The sequence below is a fragment of the Eschrichtius robustus genome, chromosome 1, assembly GCF_028021215.1.
Source record: "Eschrichtius robustus isolate mEscRob2 chromosome 1, mEscRob2.pri, whole genome shotgun sequence".
In the NCBI taxonomy this organism is placed as follows: Eukaryota; Metazoa; Chordata; class Mammalia; order Artiodactyla; family Eschrichtiidae; genus Eschrichtius; species Eschrichtius robustus.
The window spans coordinates 117,919,913-117,941,060 of NC_090824.1; the positions used below are offsets into that span (position 1 = coordinate 117,919,913).

Genomic DNA, 21,148 nt, shown 5'->3' on the forward strand with positions numbered 1-21,148 from the left:
AGGGTCTTCAATGCCTTAAAGACAGAACAATGGGGAACCAGCAAAAGGTCTTAAGCAAGGGTGCAAAACATACAGATTCACATTTCATAAAGATGATTGTAATGATACTGTGAAGAACGGAATAAAAGTGGAGAGACGAGAAACAGAAAAATAGCTACAGTATTTCCAACAAGTACAATGATCTGGATTAATATAGTAGCAGTAGGGACAGACAAAAATGGAGCAATTATGAAGACAGAAGTGATAGGACTTGGTGACTGACTGGATGTGAGGCAGGTGAGAAAGAGGATGAAAACAAGGATGACCACCAGGCTTTTAGGTTGGATGAGTGAGTATATTCACTAAGACAATATGGTAGAAAGAATAATGGCCCTCCAAGATGTACATGTCCTAATCCTTGAATCCCTGAAACCTGTTAATCTGTTCCCTTACATGGTAAAAGGGACTTTCCAGATGTGATTAAATTAAGGACCTTGAGACGGGGAGAGCATCCTGGATTATCTAGTTGGCCTAATGTAATCACAACTGTCCTAGTAAGAGGGAAGTTGAGGGAGATTTGACTACAAAAAAGAGATGTGTCCGAGTGATACAGTGTAAGAAAGACTTGAGCAGCCATTGCTGGCTTTGAAGATGCAGCCACTAAAAGCTATAAAAGGCAAGGAAACAGATTCTCCCCTAGAGCCTCCAAAAGGAACACAGCTCTCCTGACACCTTCATTTTATCTAGGTGAGACCTGTGTCAGACTGCTGACCTGCAGAACTAAAAGATAATAAATGAGTGTTGTTTTAAGCCACTAAATTTATGATAATTTGTTACAGCAGCAATAAGAAACAAATAGAAATATGTTCAGAATTTGGGGTGTGATACAGTGAGATTGGTTCTGGAAAAGCTGAGTCTGAAGTGCCTATGTGACATCTTAGTAAAATTGGTCAATTGGTAACAGTTTGGCTGTATGGGTCTAGAGCTTAAACTGGGGATGTATAATTATGAATCATCAGTATACTGAGATTAATTGAAACCATCAAAATAGATGAGATCACCATGGGCAAATATAGACAGAATACAGAGGACTTAGGTTGAGGAACAGAGGCCCTTGAAGAAACTGGGAAGGAACAGCCTAAGGTGTAACAGGACAACCAGGATAGTGTGGCATCTAATGAATTAAAAGAATGAGAATGAACTAAACAAGGGAGGGTAAAAGGATGGTCAACAGAGTCAACCGAAAAAGGGTTGTCAAGTTAGGAACTGAGACTGTCCATTATATTTAGCAATGAGAGGTCATGGTATCCTTGATAAACACAAGTTTCAGAGGAGGAGACTGAATTCAATCAACACTTTGACTAAACCTTGACTTTCTTCTTTCAAAAGAAAGGAGGAAGACAGGGTGGTAGCTAAAGAAGGGTTGTGGGTTTCAGGAAGGATTTTTTTTTAGATGGAAAAAAATTAAGCACTGAACTATTAATGGGAAAAGGTCAGGAGAAAATGAGAGCATAAAAGAACAGGAGGAAGAGGATAAATGAATTCAGAGACAGGAAGAGATGGTATCCAGGGCCTAGAAAGAGGAGATCAACCTTCAGATAGGCAGAAAGATATTTCATCTGTTGGGAGGAAGGGAAGGAAGACATGGTACAGAAGTGAGGAACTACTGAGTTGGGAATACAAAGTGGTTTTAATTTTGTGGGATACCTACACTGCATCTTCCTACTTCCTCAGAGAAGTAGGAGGTGAGATCATCTGCTGACAACAGAAGTGACTTTAGGAACTTTAGCTAAAGAAGCTAAAGTTAAAAAGAGCACATTTGTTGTCCATTTTCTGAAAACAGAGTTGTATATTCTACTGTCATTGGATGGAATGTTCTTAGCGAAAAAAATAAATGAGATGATTCTGTCTGAAGCCAACTTTTGAACTGTGGTATAGGGAGTAGGAACCCAAGCAGTTCAGTTTCTGAGATCAGTGTCTGAGAAGGCAAAGTACCAAAAGGAAGGAAGACACAGAAATATCTTCAAAATCTATACAAATCCCTACATAGATTTGGAATCTACTGCTGAGTATTAAACTATATATGGGTAGAGGAAAACTCCATGAGGCTGGGAAAAGAACTACCAGGGAACTGTAACTGACTGTGACATGTTCAAATTCCAATCAGACAGCACTGAGAGATCTCAGTCAACACCCAAGGAATGCAGTACAGACACTAGAGTGGTAACATTCTAGTATAAAAGCTGAACTAACTCTAGAGTAAAGTCTAGCTATTCTAGACTTGCCCCAACAAAGCTTAAACACAGCCTCGAAAGGATCAAACTAATCTGCAAGTAGTTTAGCTGCCAGCCAAAGAAAACTGCAATACATTTTAAAGAAAGAGAACAAAATCTAGACATTCTAAATAAATACTAAACTAAAAATTACTAGATATGGAAAGAAGAAGAAAAACGTGATCCCATAATTGCAACAAAAACTCAGTAAATAAAAAGAGACTTAGAGATAATATAACTAGCAAACAAGGACTTTAAAATAGCTATTATAAACATGCCCAAGGATATAACAAGGAAAGAAACGGAGGATACATAAAAAAAAAAATAACCAAGTGAAATTTCTAGAACTTAAAAAATACAAGGTCTAAAATGGGTAATTCACTGAATAGAATTATAGCAGATTAGACACTTTAAGAAGATTAAGGAATGTGATAATAAAAATAAAGAAATATAAACTATCCAAAATGAAGCAAAAAGAGAAAAAAATAAACATAGCCTTAGTGTCCTGTGGAAAATTACTGAGGAATGCAACGTAAGCATAGTTTGAGTCCCAGGATGGAAGGGGGCGAAGAAGAGTATTTGAATGGCTGGAAATTTTTGAAAGTTGATGAAAAATTATAAGCCCACAGGTTTGAGGAAGCTCAGTAAACCACAAGCAGGACAAAAACAAAGAAAACCATACTAAGGTTATAAAATTGCTGAAAACAACTAATAAATAATCTTAAAGGAAGCCAGAGAAAAAAAGAACACATTACACACAGGAAAACAAGTTAAGAATGACAACAAACTTCTCAATGGAGTGTATGCAAGCTAAAAGAAAACGGACCTACATTGCAAAAATGCTGAAAGAAAAAATATCTAGAATGCTATACCCAGTGAAAATACCCTTTGTAAATGAAGGGAAATTAAAGACCTTTTTCAGATAAGCTAAAACTGGGAGAATTAATCAACAGTAGACCTACACTACAAGAAGATAAATAGCAAAATGGTATACATACATTCAACCAATCACAAGACAAAACTTGTCAAACTGGTTAAGAAAGAGACAAGCATATGATGTCAACAACAACAACAACAACAACAAAACACTTTAACTACAAAGACCCAGACTGCTTAAAAGTAAAAGGACGAAAAAAGATATGAGACACAAACACTAATTATAAGAAAGATGGAGGAGCTATGGTGATATCAGACAAAGCAGACTTGAAAGCAACAAATGATACCAGAATTAAAAATAGAAATATCATCATAATAAAAGAATCAATTCATGAAGAACACATAAAAATCCTAAAAATTTATGCTCCTATTAACAGCTTCAATACATGAAGCAAAACCTGACAAGATCAGAGAGAAAAAAAATTCACAATCACAAATACGAGATTTTAGGCATCCCTCTCAATAACTGAAATAAGTAAAAAAAAAAAATCAGTAATGATAAATATGTCTTGAAAAACAATAACCAACTGATATATACATATATCAGTTTATATATCTATATATATATATACATATATATATATAGAGAGAGAGAGAGAGAGAGCGCAGTCCACCCAATAACACTAGAATATACATTCTTTTCAAGTACATATGAAACATTCACTAAGATATACCATAAACAAGATTCAATAAACACTCAACTATTTGGAAACTGATCAGCCTATATCTAAGTGTTCCATGGGGACAGGAATAAATCAGAATGGAAAATAGACAAAAAATTTAATTGAAAGATAATGAAAACACAACATAATTTATGGAATGTAGCTAAACCAGTGCTTAGAGGATAATCTGTAGCATTAAATGCTTACAATGAAAAGAAAAAAAAAGTTTAAAATTTCCTTATTGAGGGGCTAGAAAACTAAGGGTAAATTAAAGCCAAGTAAAGCAGAAGAAAAAAAAAATAACACATACTAGAGGAGAAAGAAACAAAATGGAAAACTGACAATCAAGAAAGAAAATAAATGAAGCCAAAAGTTTATTTACAAAGTAACAAAATTATTCAATATAACTAATTTTATTTATAAAATTATTAAAACTCTAGCTAAATTGATCAAGAAAACAGAAGATACAAATGGCCATTATCAGAAATGAAAGGAAACTGCTACAAATCTTACAGATAGTAAAGGATGATAAGGGAATATTATGAACATTACACTAACAAATTCACTAACATAGGAAACATGAACAAATTCCTTGAAAGACACAAACACCAAAACTGCATGAAGAAAAAATTTAAGAATTTAATAACCTTATAATAATTAAAGAAACTGATTTCGTAACTAAAACCTTTTCCACAGATAGTTTCACTAGTGACCTCTACCATAAACATTTAAGGAAGAGGGAATTCCCTGGCAGTCCAGTGGTTAGGACTTTGTGCTCTCACTGCCGCGGTCCAGGTGAGGGCCTGGGTTCAATCCCTGGTTGGGGTACTAAGATCTCACAAGCCGTGCAGTGCAGCCAAGAAAAACCCAAAAAACCCCCAAACATTTAAAGAAGAAATAATATTAATTTTAAATAAATCCCTTCAAAAAATAAAGGAAAAACACTTCCAAACTCATTTCATGAGCCAACACTACCCAGAGAGCAAAAACAAAAAGACATTATAAGAAAACAGCAGATCAAAAGTCCTGATTAACACAGACAATAGTCTTTAAAAAAATAGCAAATCCAACGTAGCAATATATAAAAGTATAACACAACATATGGAAATATATGCACCATATGGAGTTTACCAAGGGAATGCAAAGATGGTTGATTTTGGAAAATCCATCAGTGTTAATTCACCTTGTTAATAGAATCATGTAGAAGTACCATGTGATTATTTCAGTAAGTGCAGAAAAATCATTCGATAAAATCCAACATGTATTTTTGATAAAAATCCTCTTAGCAAAATAGGAACAGAAGGGAACATGTTCAACTTGAAAAGAGCATTCATAAAAAAGCTAATGCTAACATCACATTGTAAGGTGAATCAATAAACGGCTTTCTCCTAAGACTGAGAACAAGGGAAAGAAATCTAATTCTCACCATTTCTATTCAACATTGAACTGAAGGTCCTAGCTGTGAATAAGGTGAGAAAAATGAATAAATAGACATTTAGACTGAAATGGAATTAAACTTTTCTTTATTCATGGATAATATGATTGATTTGGTAGAAAATCCAAAAAACTCTACATCTCATATGAGAATTTAGTAAGTCTGCATACTCACAAGGTCAATGTAAATATTAGCAACAAAACATTGGATAACAAACACTTTTTAATGCCACTTGTGATAACATCCAAAATCTTAAAATATCTAGGAATAATTTAAGCAAAATATATATAAAACCTATACACAGAAAACTAGAAAACACTGCTGAGAGAAATTATAGAAGAATCCACTAATATGGAGATATACTATGCTTATGGATTAGAAAACTTGTCATTAGGATGTCCACTGGCCCCAAATCTATCAATAAATTCACTGTAATCACAAACAAATCCCAGTAGACTTTTTTTTTGAAAGAAATTGACAAGGTTATTCTGAAATTTGTATGGAAATGCCAAAACCAATTTGAATTATCACATTACCTGATGTCAAGACTTTTGACAAAGCTACTGTAAACAAGACAGTGTGGTGATGTCATAAAGAAAGAGACAGCAATTGATGGAAAAAGAGACTCTAGCCAAAGACCCACACATAATGGTTTTTGATATAGGAGGTGACTGGGGAAGGGCAGACTTTTCAATAAGTGATGCTGGAACAACTGGATATCTATCCATATGGTAAAAAATAAACACTGCAGTTCACCTTATACCAAACAGAAATTTAAATCAAAATGGTTCACAGACCTAATAGAAAAAGCTAAAACTATAAAACTTCTTGAAGAAAACATGATAAAATCTATGTGAGAAAGCTGAGCTATCTAGACCAAATGGAATGAATAGCCAGCAAATCCTCCCCTCAAAATAACTCTAAAATGATGAAAAATTGTCAAAAAGAATGATTTTAGGGCTTTGGAAACTGATGAAAGGCAACAAACTGAGAAGTCTTTGGTCATTAAAAACTGCTGAACTTCAGGTACTGTGAGAGTCTGTTTTACTCTTGCTTGGCGCTTCTCCCATGACCTATCCCACATGGATGAGGCTGACTGTGTTTAAACATAAAAAGGAAAACATGATGACAAGGAATGAAATAATAGGGAATCTTAATAAAAATAGAGAAACTAGAACACAGGGAAAAATAATCAGAAAAAAAGAAACAAAGCCCCAGAGACTAGAGTGATAAAATCAATCATTTCAACAGCTGTGTAATGGTAGCTTCCTATGGAGAGGGAAATCCAAGGGGCACAAAAAGTATTTGAAGAAATAATGGCTGAAAAATTCCCAAATCAGATTAATCTACAGATGCAAACTCAGCAAACCCAAAGTAGGATAAACACAAAGCGATCCACACTTACATATACAGTCACACTGTTGAAAGCAAGAGTAGGTGGGTGAGTGAACAAACAGTGAATGAATTTATGAATGAATCTTGATAGCAATAAGAGAAAAACAACTCATCATGTACCAGAAAACAACATGATTAATGACTGACTTCTCATCAGAAACAATGAAGGCCAAAGGCAGTGGAATGACATATTCAAAGAGATGAAATTTTTTAAAAAAAACCGTGTTAATTAAGAATTCTATCTCCAGGAAAACTATCCTTCAAAACTGAAAGTAAAATAAAGACATTCACAGATAAATACTGGTCAAGAGAATTCATTATGAGCAAACCTGCCTTGTAAGAAATACTAAAGGAAATCTTTTAGACCAAAAGAAATTATCCTTAATTCCTCTTTGTTTCTCCCTTCACATTCAATACGTCAGCAAGCAAGGCCTACTGGCTTTATATCGAAAATATGCCTTGAATTCATCTATTTTTTCCCCATCTTCCACTGCCATCATCTGAGCAAGAGCCTTATATTCTCATTTGGACTTTTCCAATAGCCTAACTGGCTTTCCTGCTTCTACTCTTATCCCCCTACAAGCCCATTTTCCAACAACAGCTAAGGTATTAAAAAACAAACAAAAACAACAACAAAAACAAAAAACAAACAAAAAAACTAGATCATACTATTTTCTTACTTAAAACCTTTTAATTGACTTTCCATTCACTTAGAAAATACATACTATTTGCCATAGCTAAATAAGCCCTATCTAGACTTTTCTCCTATCATCCTCTCCTCCTTTCGTAAGTTCCAGCATACTGGGTTCTTTGTATTCTTCAAACATCCCAGACTCATTCCTGCTTCAGAATTTTTGTACTTTCTGTTCCCTCTGCCTAGTATGTGTCACTGGCAGATCTTCACACAAGACTTGCTTCCTATTATTCAGGTCTTCTCTCAAATGTCATTTCCTCAGAGACTTTTCCTAATCACCCAATCTGAGGTTACCCTACCCACCATCAGTTGTCTCCTTTTGCCTTTAAAAATTTTGTAATAGAATTTATTGTTATCTGAAGTTATAATGCTTATTTATTTTACCATTCATTTAATGTCTACTTCACTCAATAAAATGTAAGATTCATGAAGACAGAGATCTTACTATCTTGTTCATCAAATACATATAACTTTAAAACTTATGCTAAAATATAAATACTTCTGAACTCTTGAAAGATTAAAAAAACCATTTTTGTTCTTATTTAGTATTTTATAAATGCCATATTTAATAAATAATACTAGTCTTCCGTCTCAATTTTCTCAATGAAAAGAAAAAATTGAATAATCCTCCAACATTATCTCAGATACTGAAAAAAAAAAAAAAAAGGGCAGGAGGTCTTAGATAGCAACTGTATCTGTCTTGTTTACCACTGTATTCTGACACCCAGACAGGCTCTAGCACAGAGTAATCATGCAATAGTTACTGCATGATAGATATAAACAATGAGACTCCAGAGATGAGAGATTCAGAAAATGCTCTGGGGGATGGGGGTAAGGTCCCCCCTCCATCCCCAGTCACCACCTCCCTAGATCTTAAGAGCACTGTTAAATCTATTTTAATAGACTGAATTTCTTGAGGGCAAGGCAACATGTCCTTTTAATGTTGTATCCCTTATATCTAGATGGGCTCAATAATTATTTTTTGAAGTAAATGCAAGAGCATCAGTTTCTTCATTTGTAAAAGGGAAGTAACAAGATTATCTACTTCAGAGGGTTACTGTGGAAAAAAAAGATAATAAAGGTAAGTGAAAAAAAGGGGAAAACATCCCCACAAAGTCCTCTTTCTTAACTATTAGGTTAGAAAGGCATAGGAGAACTGATCAAATTACCTGTTCTCCTATGAAGTACTGTTATCTACTCACCTACCTAGAAACTAATAATAATATCATAAGCTAATAAGATCACATACTATTTCAGCACCAGACACTACAGACACTTACTCCCTAACAAAAAAATGTTAGCTTATAGTGAAGACCTGAACCTGAATAAGAAAGTTCTGATATCACAAATATAGAAAGAGGACTAACTACAGTGCCATTTTGGGGAATCTAACAGTGCAGAGTCACTGAATATTCTAGAGCCTAGGGAACATTCCATTAATAAACACTTCCATGAAAGAAGTCAGTACTATTCCAGTAGTCTCAGTAGCTGCATACTTCTTCCCTCATATGTTTAAGAAAAGATCTAAGGAACTAAAAACACAATCTAAATTTAAACTATTTTTGTGGCTTTAATGCCTGAAGGCCAGCAATCCAAACATAAAAAGTATATTATAGCAACAAAAACCAACCCATAAAGTATTTTAAAAAGCTATCATTTAAACAAATTCTTATAGTCTGTAAGTCAAACCTGAATGTAAACTATTATTGTGGCTTTAATTCCTGAAGTCTAGCAACCCAAATACAAAAAATACACTATCACAACAAAACTTAACCCATCAAACATCTTGAATTTTTTCTTTAACAAATCCTTTAAGAGTTATTAGAACAGAAAAATAAACATTCACTTTATTAAATGCTGAAGTGATCTTTAGTAAAAGCCAGTAAGTTTCAAAAACATGCAATTACCTCAGATTATGATTTCATTATTGATGGGATATAGGAAAGTATCTAGACAGCACATAGCCAGTTCACCCCTAGGGTTGTAATTAAATGTCAAGTTTTATTCACTAAAATTGAGTTATACTTAAAATAAATATTTACTCAAAAATGTTGTATTTTATAAGTGGGAAAAGCCTTATAACAAAAGAACTTTAAGATTAGTTATTTTACTTACCAAAATGCAGTCCACTTTAGATTGTATAGTTTTGCTAAAAGAAAAAGAAAGTTAAGTTAATAAGACTGATAAATTTATTAAATGTTCAAAGTATTTTCAAACAGACATGGTAATTCGTTATCTGTACTATGAAAAAAAAAAGCAAAACTTCTTAAGATTAGGCATCATACCCTAAAACTGCATGTTTCACAAAGCAAAACAAAAATCTATTTCCCACTCATTGTACTAAATTCAATCCTAAAGCATGATCAGAATATTTTCTGAGTTCACTGCTACAGTCACCCTATTGTTGTTATGCTCTATCTTTGTAAAAGATGTTTTTGAACAAAGTTTGTTTCTAGTGATACATAAAAGTGCAGATGTATTATTACACATAGAAATAGAACACAGAGTTTACAATGAATTATGATTTTTACTGTATGCCTGCCACTCTGGACAATGATTTGTTTAGCATTTAAAAGCCATAATGGTGTAACATTATCTGTATTTCTAAAGACTTATTACAAAGTAGATTCTCTCGAGGACTTCCCTGGCAGTCCAGTGGTTAAGACTCCTCGTTTCCACTGCAGGGGGTGCAGGTTCCATCCCTGGTTGCGGAACTAAGAGACTGCATGCCGCGTGGCATGGCCAAAAAATTAAAAAAAAAAAGAAGTAGATCCTCTTCCCCTCCTCTCTTTCTCCCCCTCCCTCATGTAAACACACACACACACACACACACACACACACAAACACACACGCATGGAATCCATAGACATATAAGTGATAATAAAGATTAGCTAATATGGTAATAAGTGGGAGAGAAAGACTATATTTAGAAATAAATAACGCAAAAAGCCACTATATAAAAATTTAACTGAACTACTGAATATAAGTGAACAATTAATATATAATACAAATGAAGCCAGTATAAAATAACTGAACTATAATTTGGATTTTAACACATCGAAGTGCAAATGCAATGAAATCATGCAAAAGTTCAAAGACAGTTTATATACTATCTTGAATAGATGTTACAAACCAAATTATTTTCCATAAAAGGTTCTAGAGCCAAATAAATGCAAAAAAAAGTGGTTATTTACCTTTGTATATAGCTATACAGTTAATCTATAGAGTAAGAAAAAATAAGTATTTAAATCACAATTCAGTTAACTCAATCAGTAACCTCAAAATCTTACACCTGTACTTGAATTTCAAATTTCATTATTTAAAGAACAAAGTATGACTGGATTAAGCTCAACTGCAAAATTCACAATGACTGAAAGGAAAAGTAAATGATACCTCTAGGTAAGAGGAACTGAAATCCCCTCCTTACCATCCCACAGAAGATCTTCAGAAGTTTAAAATCTTTGGAGATTGTGTGTATAGCTTCTCACTCATTAGCAGCTAAAGTGTGCTGTTTTTCCCTCTTCTTAATAACTCCCACAGTTTCCCTGAGATAAGAACGTAATCTACAGATTAAGAATTGATGCTAAAAAGTAATATATCAAAAATACAACCGGGACTTCCCTGTTGGTCCAGTGGTTAAGAATCTGCTTTCCAATGCAAGGGACTCGGGTTCGATCCCTGGTCGGGGAACTAAGATCTCACATGTCACGGGGCAACTAAGCCCACATGCTGCAACTACTGAGCCTGCATGCCCCAACTAGATAGAAGCCCGCATGCCACAACTAGAGAAAAGACTGAGCCCACGTGCCACAACTAGAGACAGGTCTGAGTGCTACAACTAGAAAGAAGCCCAGATGCCGATCCTGCGTGCGGCAACTAAGACCCGACACGGCCAAAAATAAATTAAAAAAAACCAAAACAACCATTTCTCACCACCTTGGTCTAAACCATTATCATTTCTTTTCAAAACTGTTATAATAACCTTCTATCTGGTCACCCTGCTTCTATTTTTACATCCCCACCACCAACCTTGTGGGCTATTCTCAACCAAGTGGTCAGAGTGATACCGTCCACATTAGTCCTATGCTCCAAGGTCCTTATCATGGCCAACAAAGCCCTGTATGATCCAGCCCTCTGCTATCTTTCTAATCTCATCTCGTATTAGTCTACTCCTCATCCATTCAGCTCCTGCCACGCTGTCCTCCATGCTGCTTCTCAAGGCAGGAGTAGGGCCTTGCACTGGCTTTTTCGGTCAGCATCTAAGAATCTTCTCCCATATAACTTATCTGTTCACTTTCCTCATGACTTTGCTCAATATTATCTTTCACAGACACTTCTTCCCTGACTAATTCCTCATGTAAAACACTCTCCATCACGCTCTATCCTTCTTATCCTGTTTTAAATTTCATTATTGCACTTACCACCATTTTATATTTTTATTAATTTATTTGTTTACTGGCTATCTTCCTTGTCTAGAATTTAAACTCCATGACAGCAGGATTCATCTGTTTTGCTCACTGCTGTATTATCATTTGGCATATGTTAGATGTTCAATAAAATCTGTTGAATAAATGAATGACAAACAGACATTTAGTCCCCCATATAAAGACAACTCTTTGGGACCACTTAAGAAAGCGTTTTTAGAGAAATTAATATGAACTTGAAAATGTGATTATTTTAAAAACAATAGATCTAAATATATTCCCCTTCTACGAGAAACTTGACTGCTCTACAGGATATCTAAGGAGGATGACTGTGACTTCCTATCACAAACAAACAACTTGGCAAATCTCTGAAAAGAATATGTAAAAGACAGCCTTTTAAAGAATAAACTTATAAAGTAAAATGGGAACACATCTAAATCTAGCCCTTCATACTTAACACAAACATGATAGAGGGATATAGAAGACATTTAAGTCCCCTTTGTTCTTCTGTCCAGTCTCACACCCTCCCCTACCTTCCCAAACACAACCATCATTAATCTGATGTATAACCTTCCCAGGTGGTATTTCAATACCTGTATTAGATCTACAAGCAACATACACTATTGCTCCATGAAGCTTTTAAATGTTTATATAAATGCCATTACATTGTATATATTCTGCAAATGTCCTTTTCACTCAACCTTGTTTTTGAGATCTTTCCATGTTGACGCACTTAGATGAAGTCCATTTATTTCAACTGCTCAAAGTAGTCCATTGAATGAATGTATCAAATTTATTCATCTATTCCTCTATTGAAAGCCAATTATGTACTTTCCAGTTTTTCTACAAACAATGCTGCAATAACGTCTTTGTACATGTCTCCTGGTATACACAATAAAAAATTTCTCAGTTATAAGTCTAAAAGTTGATTTTCTAGGATTCATGGATGTATCTTTTCAGTTTTATTATGTATTACAGAATTCCTCTCGCAAGCACTTGTATACATTCATACTTCCATCAGCAGTATATGTAGTCCCTATTTTCCTGTCAACTTTCGTGAAAAAAAAATGTATATACATATGCCATTTATATATGATACATATATTATGTTGACATATATAAAAAACTTACGGGCTTCCCTGGTGGCGCAGTGGTTGAGAATCTGCCTGCCAATGCAGGGGACACGGGTTCGAGCCCTGGTCTGGGGAGATCCCACATGCCGCGGAGCAACTAAGCCCATGAGCCACAGCTACTGAGCCTGCGCGTCTGGAGCTTGTGCTCCGCAACAAGAGAGGCCGTGATAGTGAGAGGCCAGTGCACCGCGATGAAGAGTGGCCCCCGCTTGCCGCAACTAGAGAAAGCCCTTGCACAGAAACGAAGACCCAACACAGCCAAAAATAAATAAATAAATTATTATAAAAAAAAAGGAATTCCTTTAAAAAAAAAAAAAACTTACCATTCTAATGGGTATGAAAAACTCCTTGTCATTATCCCAATTACTAGCATTGTTGTATACCTTTTCACCTGCTTTTTGACCACATGGGTTCTCCTCCATAAACTGTTGGTTCTTGGCTTTTGCCCATTTTTAAGTGGAGTTGATGATTTCTTATTAAATTGTAGTAGTTCTTAATATATTCTGGATACTAATCTTTTGTTTGTTGCATATACTTATCTTAAGTTTGTTAGTGGTACATTTTAATAACTTACTAAAGTTTAAATTTTTGACTTAGTAAAATTTATTAATTTTTTTCCTTTATGACCTGTGTTTTTTGTCGTAAGAAATCCTATCTAGCTAAGGTTTTAAAGACATTCTATATTTCATTCTAAAATTTTTGAAGTTAGCTTTTTTGTTTTTGATCTTTATTTTAATCAGAATTTATTCTTGTTTGGTATTTGGCAAACCAATTGTTCTCTATTTTATTATGTCAAGTTTACATATATGTTTGAATCTGTTTCCAGCTTTTTTTCAGTTTTATTATTAATCTACTTGTCTATACTTAAGCCAACACCACACTTTGAATTTGTATGACACTCCTCAACCATTTTCGGAACAGCCTTGATAATTCTTGGACCTCTAATTTCCAGGTGAGCTTTTTGTTTTTCCAACTCAACAAAAGTCCTAAGAGTTTTATTGAACTGCACTGATGTTATAGATTGAACTGGGGGAGTTGACTGATAATTTGAATTTATTCTTGTCTGTCCTTTAAAAATGTCATGTAATTTTCTCTATATCTTTTGTTATAGAGTACTAGGTAGTTTGTAGATGGTATTGTAAACTGTATCTCTTTTTTCTTAATATGTTTTCTAATTGGCTTTTGCTAATGTGCATGCTGATGTGCAGAAAAACTATTGGTATTCTATGCTGACGTTATATCCAGCAGCCTTCCTGAACTCTTATCTATTCTAATAGTATGTAGATTCTCTTGTTGATAATAATTTCACTAACAATTAATGAAAATATTTTTCTTCCTTTCCAATCTTTAGGCCTCCCCCCACCCCCACCCCCTGCTTCTTATCTAATTACTTTGGCTAAAATCTCTCATCTAAAGGTGAAGAGTAGCAGTGATAGCAGACATCCTTGTTGTTTCCAAATTTTGTTTCAAAAATTTAACATAATGTATTGTAATATTCCATTTAGTGGATGTTTTACAATTTCCTAAAATATTCTTTGAATAACGGATGTTTTGACTGACTGAACTAAAATAGAATAATGCTTCAATATTGTAATGTTCTGCTTTGAAATGACAAGCTAACTTATATTAGAGTAACCTTCCCACCCTTAACAATTATATACTGTGGATAAAATATAAAAACAAACATTAAAATATAAAAACAAACAAGACCAAAAACAGGTAGCAACTGGAGGGAAGCCATCCTTAAAAGAAGGAACTGCACCAGGTAGGAGCTGTATTTATAGGGCTGTTGCCTGACAGCACTTATCTGCCCACACAGCAACAATCACTCAGGATGGAAGCAGAAATCTGCCTTCTTGCTAGCTGAGGAGCCACAGGACAAAGTCTAGGGCTGCCAGAGCCACTGTAAAATAAAGATGAATCCCAGAAAGGAAAATGCCACAAAATTTCTGTATAAACTATGCCCAAATATTTGGATGACCTTCATTTGGGGAAGACTCCAAGGTTACCAGCAAAAAGCAATAGCTGGAAGGTGTAAAGATGTGAGTTGAGACTTTTGTTGTTACTTAACACAGAAGAGATAATGTTGGAGTTTGAATCCAGCCCTGTTAACTGGCAACCAGGATAAAAAAAATCAACACTCATCAGAGAAAAATAACAGAATCCAAAGTCTACAACATATCACTCACAATACCCATTACACAAGCAAAATTTACCAGAACAAAGGAAAAAGAGACCCAGAGTCAAGAAAAAAAAGCAGCTCAAAGAAACCAAATCCTGAATGACCTAGACATCAGAATTAGCAGATGAAGACTTCAAAGAAGGTATTACAAACACATTCAAGTATTTAAAGGATAATATGGTCATAATAAATGTACACCTGGGAGGAATCTCAGCTGAGAGATGGAACCAAAACGAAAGAACCAAATGGAAATTCTAGAAGTAAAAAGGACAATTTCTGAAATGAAAAATTCATTGGATTACCTTAAAGGAGATCAGCTACAGCAGAAAAGGGGACACTAAACCAGTAAATAAATCAATACATTTTACTGATTCTAAAGGAGAAAGAAAAAGATCTTCAAAATAATAAACAGAGCTTCAGAGATTCATAGTACAATATCAAGTGGTCTAATTATGTACCACTGGAGAAGATAATGAGACAGAAAAATATCTGATAATAACCAGAATTTCCCCAAATTTTGCAAAAAACACAAACTTACATATCCAAAGAAGCTTGGCAAATGACTGGGAAAGAGCATATATGGACTCTGTAATATACTGCCCCATTTCCCCTTTTCAGGAAAGAAGGACTCTGTCCCCGACACCTGCTGGGAGTGCTTCCAGCAGAAAGCCCTCAGTTGTCAGCCCCCTATGGGGATACCTATGCTGAAGAAAACTTCACTCCCTAAGGTCATATCTCCTTCCAGGGACAGCCCACATCCAGAGGCTGATCAACATGTGGGTAATAAAGGCCCAGCTCTTCGTCTTAACTTGGACATCTCTGATGGGCCATTCTAGCTTCAGAACTCTCCGCACTGCAGCTTAACTTTCCCTCTGCTTCCTTCCGATCCATTCCTTTCATAGATGTGAGTCGCCTTAATAAAATGGTTCTTAAAATGTGATTCTTGGACTAGCAACACCTGGGACTAGTTAGAAATGCAAATTTGTAAGTCCCCCTTCAGGCCTACTGAATGAGAAAGCAGAAGCCCCATCCACCAGCAAAGACCTTCCTGTCAGCTTTTTGTGCCTCACTCTTAAATTCACTCAGATGGGTATACAATTGGGGAAAATCTCTAATATGAAAGACAGAACATTCGCCTTATAAAGGAGGCATGAAACCCACACTTGGAAGGAAGAAGACTATGAAAGAAGGCAAAAAATTTTAATCCTCACAAAGGTAAAAACCAAAAATTGGGTACTATATTACTATAAAAAAAAAAAAGTCACTAAAAAGTGGTGTCTTAGAAATTAAAACTATTGGGCTAAATTTTTCCTGTTTGCCCTTTCAGATCCAATTCCCACCCTCTGCAAAAGGACGTTGGCCTTTATGCATTGTATCTATATGGCTTCCTTCCCTTTTGGTTTCCAGTGGGCTGATATTAGTCACGAGAAGGAGGTGAGAGAGCAAAAGAGAGAGGAGGTATTTATTGCACTTGGCTTTTCCCTCTGACAAGGCAATGAGTTAGTGGCTGGGGGACTGTGGTTCTTAGCTAGTCCTGTAAGACCTTTTTGACTCATTAAACTATGAGCATTAAAACCTCAATCAAAACCAAAAATTAAATATATAAAATTTAAATTAAAAATCTCAAAGCTATCAAACAAGAAATGAGATTATCTATGAATATACTGGGGATTATAATTATTTTTTCACCATTATTTCAACTTGTTAAGTTTAAGAAAACTTCTTCAGCAGCAGGAAAAATATGCACAAAGATACGATCATCACTCGATAATGAACCACTGATGCACATTTGAACCTGCACTTAAGTGTTCTTCATTTTTATTTTTGAATAAAACTATTTTGTTAATTTTATCCACAAATAGCTTATGTTCAAATAATACATATTTAACATTCATATTTTTATAAGGTTTTTGACATTTTCTGAATTGTTGATAATTAATAATATTTGATATGCATTAAACTTTTGGTCTGAGTTTTTTAAAAAATCGTTATTTTGTAAACACTTTAATTAAATAGTATCAACCTGGTATTTTGGTATTAGATAAAAACAAAATATCAGGATCATAATTTTGCTGTGCTATTGTAATTACAAAGTTTATGAAACATGCCAATCATTCATCTTCTAAATCTTTTTAGTTCAACCTTTACATATCAAGTCAGATCACCACAATGTTATAAAGTAAAGCTTAATCCTAGACCAATGGAGTAAGAAAAAGGGGAAAACACACCAGCAAGGAGAGCATATAAAAACTTAAGGAAGAGGGGTACAGTTTGAGAAAGCATATTTTGTTTTCCCTAAATCAAATTATAGAGTGAAGCTGGGGAAAACTTTCTTACCCAGTAGGACTACACAAAAGAGAGTAAATTTAAGAAGCACGTGTTTAAAAAACAAAAACAAAAACAAATCAACTTAATCTAAGCCTACTTTACCTCAAAGAAACACCTCACAAAAATACCCTGTATTATTTCCCTGTCTTCAGACTTAAAATATGCTACAATAACTAAATTAACAGTCATGGGCCAAGCACACATGGTATATAATAAATACACTGTAAGTAAAAGGATGCGTGAAAGAACACTTAGAGACTTCTCTTGCTAAAAACATTTCAGAACCTCTGTTTCCCCACTTTAAACAAATTGTTTCTAAACTATTTGTTTAATGCAAATAATATCATTCTAAGAGACTCCCACTCATCTCTTCCAACATCAGTTTGGCCTCCATCCAAAAGTTCAGTACTACTTCTAAATTTATTTGGAGTCCCAAGTTTGAATTCAGACTCACAATTCCTATATTCTTTTTTTTTTTTTTTTTTTATGTATTTGTTCCTCTGTATGTGTTGTGTCTTTTATTTTCTGGATATTTTAAAGATTTTCTCCTTATCTTTACTCATCAGTAATCTGAGTATGATGTGCCCAGGCATGGTTTTCTTTGTATTGATATTTATCATGTTTGGGGTTTTCTTTCTTTCTTTTTTTTTTTTAATTAATTAATTAATTTATTTATTTTTGGCTGTGTTGAGTCTTCGTTTCTGTGCAAGGGCTTTCTCTAGCTGCGGTGAGCGGGGGCCACTCTTCATCGCGGTGCACGGGCCTCTTATTATCGTGGCCTCTCTTGTTGCGGAGCACAGGCTCCAGACGCGCAGGCTCAGTAATTCTGGCTCACGGGCCTAGTTGCTCCGCGGCATGTGGGATCTTCCCAGACCAGGGCTCGAACCCGTGTCCCCTGCATTAGCAGGCAGAGTGTCAACCACTGTGCCACCAGGGAAGCCCAATTCCTATATTCTTGATTCAAAATTCTTGTGTTGCAGAAATAGAGATCTGTGAACACTAGATACGAGACTTCAGCCACAGAAAATCTGAGGTAGCAGAGGTACCGTGTAATACATCAACCATAAGAACCTTTTGCATTCTAGTCTTGCCAGGACAAATCAAACTCTTACATTCTTCTCTTGTAAAATACTTCTGTTAAAATATATTAAGACTTCAGATCTTTTTTGTGGATTACAACTCAGCTCACAGTCCATCATATAAAACGAATTTTAACCTTACACTTGTCGATAATGAATGTGAAGCATTTACTTTTAGTTTGCTCAAATGAGAACAAATAAAATTTTACATTAAAAAAATAACCATAGTAATAGTGGCTAATTCTATAAAGGTTAAAAGGTGTAGCCAGAAAAATATAAAAAAGAAAACAGAAACTACCCTGAATCTCACTATCCAGACATTTTGATTCAATTACTTAGTATGTAATCTTAAATATAACTGGGATCTGTTGGTGAGGATGTGGAGAAATTGGAACGATTATACACTACTGGTGGGAATTCAAGATGGTAGACTTGCTGTGGAAAACAGTTTGGCGTTTCCTCAAAAAGTTAAACACAGAATTACCATACAATCCAGCAATTCTACTCCTAGGTATATACCCAAAGAAATGAAAACAGCTATGCCAACAAAAACCTGTATATAAATATTCACAGATGCACTATTCACAAGAGCCAAAAGGTGAAAACAACCCAAATGTCCATCAATGGATGAATGAATAAACAAAATGCAATACAGCCACACAATGGGATTATTTAGCCACAAAAAGGAATTAAGTACCGACATGTGCCAAACATGGACGAATCTTAAAAATTTTATGCTAAGTAAGAGAAGGCAGACACAGAAGGTCACATATTACATGATTTCATATATATAAAATACCCACAGTATCTAAGAAGACAGATTGTTGGTTGCCAGGGGCTGAGAGGACAGGAGAATGGGAAGTGACTGCTTAATGCATATGGGGTTTCATTTTGGGGTAATGACAAAAATTCTGGAACTAGACAGAGGTGTTGGTTACACAACACTGTGAATGTACTAAATACCAGTGAATTGTACACTTTATTTATTTATTTTTAATTTATTTTTGGCTGCGTTGGGTCTTTGTTGCTGCATGCAGGCTTTCTCTAGTTGCGTTGAGCGGGGGCTACTCTTCATTGTGGTGCATGGGCTTCTCACTGCGGTGGCTTCTCTTGTTGTGGAGCACAGGCTCTAGGCGTGGGCTTCAGTAGTTGCACCACACAGGCTTAGTTGCTCTGCGGCATGTGGGATCTTCCCAGACTAGGGATCGAACCCATGTCCCCTGCACTGGCAGGCGGATTCTTAACCACTGCGCCACCAGGGAAGTCCCTGAACTGTACACTTCAAATGGTTAATTTTATGTTATGTAAATTTTACCTCAATGAAAAACAAATAATTGTTATCATAAAACTAAGAAAAAATCATTTTGATGCTACCGGTGACTAATCAAGAAAGTACTGTTTATTTTTATAACCCAAAATGCTTTAAAAATAGTTACTGTCTCACTGTTCTTATCTGCTTTTATGAACCTTCAGGTGATCTGCTTTGAAAGGAAATTAGCCTGTAGACCAACATTTCTCAATGGGCCATTGACATTTATTGGCATCCTTCTTTACTGTACAAGTTTGTCCTATACATTACAGGATGTTTTGCATTACTAGATGTTGCCCACTAAGTGTCAAGAGACATTATAACAACCAGAAACGCCCCACCTACTACCATACATACCTAGTTAAGAGCCACTGCTCTAGACTGTAGAGAATAAAGTCATTTACATGCTATGTGTTGAGTCACATATAAGATGCTTCCTAACATGCCCAACACAATGCTCCACAAATGAGTCACTTCAAAAGTTCAAACTTCTTCAGGTATGAAAAGTGAACTTCTTGCTTTTTACAAAGGACACGGGAATATCTTGTTTTATTGCACTTTGCTTTTTTGCTCTCCACAAACAATGTATTTTTTACAAATTGAAAGTTGATGAGAAACCCGGCATCAAGCAAATCTACAGGTGCCATTTTTCTAGCAGCACTGGCTCACTTCATGTCTCTCTGTCATATTTTGGTAATTCTTGCAATATTTCAAACTTTTTCATTATTATTATAATACCTGTTACGGTGATCTGTGATCTTTGATGTCACTATTATAAGTGTTTGGAGGCACCATGAACTGAGCCCATATAAGATGGCAAAATTAATCAATAAATGTTATGTGAGTTCTGATTGCTCCACTGACCAGCCAATCCCCCATCTCTTGCCCTCTCCTCAGGCCTCCCTATTCCCTAAGACACAGCAATTTTGAAATTAGGCCAATAAATAACCCTACAATGGCCTCTACATGTTCAAGTGAAAGGAAGAGTCATATGTCCCTCACTTAATATCAAAAGCTAAACATAATTAAGCTAAGTGAGGAAGGCATGTAGAGAGCTGAGACAGGCCCAAAGCTAGGCCTCTTGCACCAGTCAGCCAACTTGCAAATGCAAAGGAAATTAAAAGTGCTACTCTGGTGAACACATGAATGATAGGACAGCAAAACAGCCTTATTGCTGATATGGAGACAGTTTGAATGGTCTGGAAAGAAGATCAAACTAGTCACAACATTCCCTTTGGCCAAAGCCTAATCCAGAGCAAGGCCCTAACTCTCTGCAATTCAATGAAGGAGAAGAAAAGTTTGAAGCTAGCAGAAGTTGG

The 21,148-nt window shown here is 35.3% G+C and overlaps 1 protein-coding gene across 3 annotated transcripts in view; it reads right to left on the bottom strand.

The window, feature by feature from the left end:
* Positions 1–21,148, bottom strand: part of RFX7 (regulatory factor X7) — a 152,365-nt gene that overhangs the window by 88,588 nt on the left and 42,629 nt on the right. For all 3 annotated transcript variants that reach the window (XM_068552026.1, XM_068552017.1, XM_068552007.1), the window contains exon 3: positions 9,490–9,523. In XM_068552026.1, coding sequence (XP_068408127.1) covers positions 9,490–9,523 — 34 coding nt within the window. The remainder of the gene's footprint in view (positions 1–9,489; positions 9,524–21,148) is intronic.